The sequence below is a fragment of the Impatiens glandulifera genome, chromosome 5, assembly GCF_907164915.1.
Source record: "Impatiens glandulifera chromosome 5, dImpGla2.1, whole genome shotgun sequence".
NCBI classification, from domain to species: Eukaryota; Viridiplantae; Streptophyta; class Magnoliopsida; order Ericales; family Balsaminaceae; genus Impatiens; species Impatiens glandulifera.
The window spans coordinates 12,703,363-12,710,863 of record NC_061866.1 but is presented as its reverse complement, the minus strand read 5'-3'; the positions used below and the strand labels follow the sequence as shown (position 1 = coordinate 12,710,863).

Genomic DNA, 7,501 nt, shown 5'->3' with positions numbered 1-7,501 from the left:
ATTTTAATATAGAGAGAAGAATTATACCATTTAAGTGAAAAATATTGTTAGGATGACCTAAAATTATGTTAATGATTTAAAAATTAGTTTAGGTGTTCTTGAAGTATTTGAGATGGAATAATTTAGGATGACCTAAAGGCATAAAACAAATGTCATTAAACAAATGATCAAGCAAGTTTCTGTTTGCAATCCAAATGTTTTTATCATATGATGTACAAATTGAATATATTTTACATCAATTTTCATTCATCTACAATAGGTTTTCTTAACACAACTTTCAACCAGTCTACCGAAGCTTTGGGTATCCTTGTAAGATTATTCTTGTAATCGACGAAATATAATCCGAATCGCACACTATATCCATTGTTCCATTCCCAATTATCGAGCAATGACCAAATGAAGTAGCCCTTCACATTGCACTTATCTTCCCTGCATTGTAGATTCAACAAAAAATATGCTGAAATATTCTAAACATCTTTGTGTGATTTATCAAAACATTTACCTTATGGCAGCAGACAAATTCGATAGATAGTCTTCATGAAATCTTATCCTCTTGAAATCTTGCAAAGCCGTTTTCACAGATAAATGAGAATTCTTTGGATCATCTACGCCTGAAACCGCAAATCTGAATGAGGTGATTTATTGTTTATTTGATTTCTTATGGGTAAAATATGAAATACTAGTACCATTTTCGGAAATCATCAATGGCAAGTTTCCATATTTGTCTTTCACGTAATTCACGACTTTCCTTATTCCCCACGGGACAATGTGCATCCATCGAGAGTTACCACCCTGAAGCCATAGAAAATATGTTTCTTTAATGAATAATCCTATGTAATGTTTCCCAAAATAATAGTAATGTTGTTGTTACATACTCTTTCTCCAATTGGAATTCCATGCCTTGAAGCTGTAAATTTAAAGAAAATGAAATTAATTCATATTAGACATTGTAGAATCACTTGGATTATTTCAAAATAATCTTGTATTTGTATAGTTTAAAGTTATTTAAAATTGAATAATTTGTATGCAAATACATTAAGGGTATTTTTCAATTTAGAGTAATAGAAGGTATTAAATTCAAATAGTCTTACATGAAGATATTACAGAAAAATCTGACAATGCGTCGTTGAATAAGAACTTCCTCATCCCAATTCTATCGTTTCGGGCATATAGACTCGTGTAGTGATTGATGCCGACAAAGTCTAACGACCTCTTGAACGAATTTGAACCCTTTGGTAATCTTTCACCAACCAATTTTCGCATTGAAAGAGGGTAGTCCCCGAGGAGAAGTGGTTCAAGGAACCTAATTCAATTTTATTCGAATTTATAATGAACCTTTCTTTGATTTGAAATGATAAGCTAAGAGGAAAATTACCATCCAAGTGTAAAATCCAATGCTCTTGATGCCGCGTCCTTATCCTCTTTTGTATCATGATATGGCTCGTACCATTTTACATCGAGCGCGATACCAACCTGACCTCCTTGTGTTTCCTAACATACTCGAATGAAATTAGAGAAATATTATTAGAGCTAGCTCTATAAGATTTTCTTAAAATTGAGAAATCACATTTTGATTTTTCAAACAATCTCAAAACAAATCAGATATCATTTCATTGATACTCTCATATACCAAATCACTCATAATAGAATAAAATAGATAAAGTAATTATGTATTTTAGTTAATCTTTTATTCTCTAAAACAGAGTCACGACTCTATCTCGTGAGCTCTCACTTAAATTAAATCGTTTTAGTGATTTTAACTGATTATTTGAATGACTTGATAAAATGATAATGATATAACCTTGAAATGGCGTTGATATGTTGTGTAGGCGGCAATATGAGACAAGAGGATGTTATGAGCTGCGATATATGGCTCAACTGATGACTTCCCTTTCTTACAAAGAATTCGTCCAAGAATCGAGCACCTTCCGGGCGCTTGAACACCTAAGTCGTAACCTTGGATTACCATATTATGCGGCTCGTTGAATGTAATCCAATTCTTCACCCTGTCTCCAAAAGCTTGGAAGCATGTGAATGCATAGTGCTCAAAATCCCTTCTGTAACAAATTAAAAACTAACATATTAACAACCTATACTTATTGGTTTTCTTTTTAAATAAATAATCTTAAGATTTAATGAGGCTTACATAATCTTATGGCTTATCCAACCATCATATTTATCTTCCAATACTTGTGGAAGATCCCAATGATATAGTGTTACATAAGGCTCAATTCCTAACAAACAAAACAATGTATATATTAATATTGAAACTTAACAATAACAATGATATTTGAAAATAGGTGTTTTGTTACAATAATTGGTGCCATCACAATATAATTAAAAGATTGTGATAATACAAAATGAGCTATAATAAGATTGTTTCTGTTTTTGGTATAAGATTATTACTTTTTTATTTTAACAAAAACTTATTTCATGAATTAATAAATTGAAAAGAAAAAAGTTTATATAGAATTTAAAGAATAAGAAATTGAAAAGCAACCACAATCATAAGACAATTAGGTCAATCCTCGACCTCGCCCAAACGTGAGTCAACTCCGGGTTTAAATGGTCGTTTTTAACATAATAATTTCTTAGTAAAAATCGAATCTTTGACATAAACTCTTGTCATCCTAGATTAACTAATTGTATAAAATGTGATAATAAATTGAAAAATAGATTTTTAAATAATTAGGACAAATTAAAATAGTTTACCTTTCTTTAATAATGCAGTTATCAAACTGTTGTAGTGTTCTATTCCTTCTTGATTTGGCATTCCAGTACCATCTGTGCATAGTTTAATATAATTATGAATTTTTATTTTATTGAGTAATGTCAAATAAAAAATATGATTATCAGAATAAAAAAAATAGATTATTTGATGTGTTCAGGTTTAAATATGCATAAATTTTGGAATAATTGTTTTCAGAAAATCATTTTATACATAACAAGATTATTATAAATAATTTAATTAGTTGTTATCTAAATAATTCAAACTGTGAATCTTACTTGGAAAAATTCTTGACCACGATATGGAGAGTCTATATGCATCCATTCCCAGATCCTTCATCAATTCTATATCATTCTATACTTAATAATAATATTATCAAGACTGTTAGTACACACTAATTTAATCTAGTTTTGGCTAAAATACTAAAATAGGTAGTAAATTAGTATTGCCATTTTTCATTTTTGGGATTTAATGTTCATTTTGTGTGATAAATATCTTGAAGTATAACAAGATATCAAAATGAGTATGAATAAGTTGATTAATAATGTCACATGAAATATTGTTATTATTAAATATTCAAATATTAATATGTTGAGATGTAGTTAAATAATTGAAATCAGACCAAGAGAGAGATTAGGCTAAGACAATTACAATCAATCATATCTGGATGGTTTAATAATCTAATGATAGGATAAATATTCAAATACTTGATATATAATAGATTAAGGCTCGGTTCCAGGTAAGCCCAATAAGCCTTCGGACTAGGACAACATATTTGTTTGAGCAACACATTTACTAAAAATAATATAATTAGTTAAAATTTAATATTTTTTAAATATAAAATGTCGTAACATATTTAATTAAAGATAAAAACTAAATTTTTTATTTGATTATAAGTTTATCTTATAAAACAAATTATTTATCAAACTTTTATTGGGGCAACAAAAAAGTCTTTTTTTTCTATGTGGGCTACACAATCTAAAATTCGGAAGATTATCTATATATATTTTTGTTTTTTAGCTGACAACAGACTATACGTTAAATTTAACTAAATTATCATATCGTTGTAATTAAATTAGTTTAAAACATTCTTATATACAAAATTAAGGTGCTGATAAATTTCAAATATTGTAACCAAATGAATCATTATTTTATATATTCTCCATTCAATTAATAAAATTTATTTTTCCAAAATCCCTACCAAGCACATTATTTAAATATTTTCATCTATTATTCAAATAAAATCAAACCCCTAGGTGGTGTTACTTTCTAAATAGGCTCAGAAATTGTCAAAATCTGCATATTTTAGTTAATCAAATTGTTATATCTATAGTATTGGTTGTTTGTACCTAAGAGAATAACAATAAAAAAACATCATAAATTTAATTGTATACCCTTGAAGTTTATAGCTAATTTAATATATATCCCTAATATAAACACATTATAATAAACAAATTGACCCATCACAACATATTATTAAAAGTAGCTTCCTCTAATTAATGTATTAATTAATTGTTTCACTAAACTTCTAATTAAAGACTTGCCCACCAGAATAAATATTCCTTAATAATATATTAACATAAAAATAATTAACACAATATATTAATCTATTTGAAAAAATTTTAAACTATTAGTTCGGTTTTATTCGTTTGTCATAAATTATTACATCTAAAATTGTGTAGAAAAACAAAAATCAAATATATATATATATATATATTTATTGAGTAAGGGTAAATGGAACAAAATAATTGTAACAAAAAGGGACGAATGACAGGGAGAACTTTTGACTAATTATATATTTATTTTTCACTTTTATCTCAATTAATAATTTCTCTCTTTTTAATATTTACATTTTTTTTTCTTAAATACTCTTAAATAGAATGTATTTAATAATTTTTTTATAATTTTTATTATTAAAAAACACTTAATAATTTTTATCTTTAATTTTTTATTATTATAAATATATATTTTTAAAATTATTATAAATGCCATTATAAAGGCATTTTAATTATTTATCTTTAAACAATTTATGCTTTTTTATTTATTAAAAAAAATTCTTTTGTAGAGATTATGTTAGAGCTCTTTAAAAATTTTATTTTATATATTTCTTTCTTTTTAACTATTAATTTGTAATTATATATTTATATATTTAAATTAATTAATTAATTTATATATTTTTAAGAGTAATAATAAAAAAAATTAATAAATATACATATACTAAAATAAAAAATTAAATATAAAAATTATTAAATAATAATAAAGAGAATGAATAATCAAATGAATAATATATATATATATATATATATATATATATATATATATTACTGTTATTTTTGTTAAGTTCTCTATCTTATTCTTTTTTTAAAAAACTTTTTTTTTCTTCTTAATTATTAAAAAATTAATTCAACTAGAATGTAATATTTGAATTTAAGAATTTTATGAATATTAGCAATTTGAGTTTTATTTATTAATTTGTAGTTTAAGTTGAATAATTTATTTAATTCAATTTTAAAAGTAAATATTTATAAAAAAAAATTAAAGATAGATAAATTATTAAATATTTTTTTTTAAATACTAAAAAGTTGAAGAGATAAATTATTAAATGTTTTAGATGACATGTACAATTTAAAATTAAAGGAAGAGAAAATGATAGGAGACTTATTTTTATGGTGACATGTGCATTTTCATATCATTAGTTGTCTCATCCCTTACAAATTTTTTACTCCCAATATCATTACTCATATATATTTACTTTGAAAAAACAAATTAATAATATTGATTTTAGGTGAAAACTTAATTATTAACTTAAACTTATTTTTTCTAAACTCATTAAACCGATTAACTGAACAGAAATTGCAAAAATCTGCATATTTTAGTTAATCAAATTGTTAAATATATAGTACTGGTTGTTTCTACCTAAGAGGATAAGAATAAAAAATTTCATAAAAATTTAATTGTACACCCTTAAAGATAGCTAATTTAATATATATAAACACATCATATTATTAAAAGTAGGTTCTTCTAATTAAATAATTGTTTGACTAAACTTCTAATTAAGTAATTGCCCATCAGTATAAATATTCCCTAATAATATATTAACATAAAAATAATTAAATCATTAATGTAATTATATGTAACCGGTCGGTTCAGCATGTTATGCACATCCAAATCATTAAATTTATTTTAAGTTAGTTTGGTTGTTTAGAATATCAATTTAGTTGGTTTTATTTGTTCGCCATAAATTATTATGCCTAATTTTGTTTTGAAAAACAAAAATCAATTATATATATTTATTTTAAAAATCAAATAATATTTTTTAAGGTAATAAATTAATTATTAATTGAAACATATCTTTTTTAGATTTTAAGCATGATATTTGGGTTACGATCTGATTCCAAATTTCTTAATATTTTTAATTTAATTCACTATCTTTTTAAAATTAAAAAAATGTACGAAATGCAAGTTCATCTACTCGTTTTATTTATAATTTGTTTGTTAGCGAACTAAATCTAACTGAATAGTTGAATAGTTGAGTTCGGTTTAACGGTTTTATATTCGATTCACTCCCTTGACACAAGAATATGTAACCATAAATGGGTAATTAATTGTGAAATCAATTTAAACAACCTCTGGAAAGACATTTTAAAGAACAATTCTGAAACTTCACCTGAAATCGATGATATTGATCAACAGCAGTATCTGCATTGCTGAAATCAAGAATCCTTCCTGTTCAAATTAATAAACCCATGATTTAGTTCAATCAGAAAACACTTTAAAGATTCCATTTTTAATTTACAGACCTGGGAGTTTGCTAAAAGTGTCCCAAATGCTGAGTCCTTTATTCCCTTCATCAACAGCACCTTCAAACTATATGGTAGAATTAAATTGATCAATAATTCAAAAGAAATGATAAACTTAATTAATTATATATTACCTGATAAGCTGAGGAAGCAGTTCCAAATACAAACCCATCTGGGAAATCAGCTCTGCTTAATGAATTTGAATGGTTTACAAAATGAGAACAAATTATTGTTAAGAAGAAGAAGAAGAATGATGAAACCAGTAAAGCTTCCATGGATGGATTAGCTTAATTTCTCTCCAAAGGAAGAAAAAATTAAATAAAGAAGGTTAAGTGTATTTATAGCTTGATTTTATTTTGTAAGGGTATGAGATGGTTTAAGCAACGTCTCTCTTTAATCTTATTTTACTCTTCTTTTTTTTTTGTCAGTTTTTTTTTTTTTATAAAACAAAAGAAAATAATAAAAGCCCTTTAATTTTGCTTTATTTTCTTAAGTGACTCATTTTCTATAATATTTTATTTATTTGATAAGAATGAACAACCTGGAGGAAGACTTATTGGATAAGCTTTTGGTCTAATTTGACTGATGTAAGCCAAATGTAACAAGTTTGGAAGTATCTAAGAACTCACATTTGAGTTAGAATACTTGAATATAATATAAGAAAACAATTTATGAAAATTTGAAATTATTGTCAAAAAATAATAATTATCTTACTGTTTTAAATAATTTGGATATATAAATGTTTAATAGGTAATAAATATAATTTATTAATCCCAATACAACTCTTAAAAAGATTTGCCTCTCATTTGTTTATCTAAAAAATAATAATGTTTAATTCCTCCACTAACATAAATAAGAAACATATTAGAATGCATTTAAACATATTTTATATTTACAATATAATTTTTTAGGGATGTCATGTGTATGAAAAAATATTGTATTATGATAAGTCATTGTTGTATATGTTACAAGC

General features: G+C 24.8%; 1 protein-coding gene across 1 annotated transcript; it reads right to left on the bottom strand.

The window, feature by feature from the left end:
• Positions 1-217: 217 nt before the first annotated feature.
• On the bottom strand, positions 218-6,803 carry LOC124940034 (putative beta-glucosidase 41). The gene is made up of 13 exons (XM_047480512.1): positions 6,663-6,803; positions 6,529-6,595; positions 6,396-6,454; positions 3,007-3,082; positions 2,713-2,784; positions 2,147-2,234; positions 1,802-2,057; positions 1,376-1,491; positions 1,092-1,303; positions 876-907; positions 687-792; positions 503-611; positions 218-429 (listed from the first exon to the last, which is right to left on the bottom strand). Exons 1-13 carry the CDS (start codon positions 6,801-6,803, stop codon positions 243-245), a joined length of 1,521 nt encoding a protein of 506 aa, XP_047336468.1. The 3' UTR covers positions 218-242.
• Between the last annotated feature and the right edge of the window lie 698 nt (positions 6,804-7,501).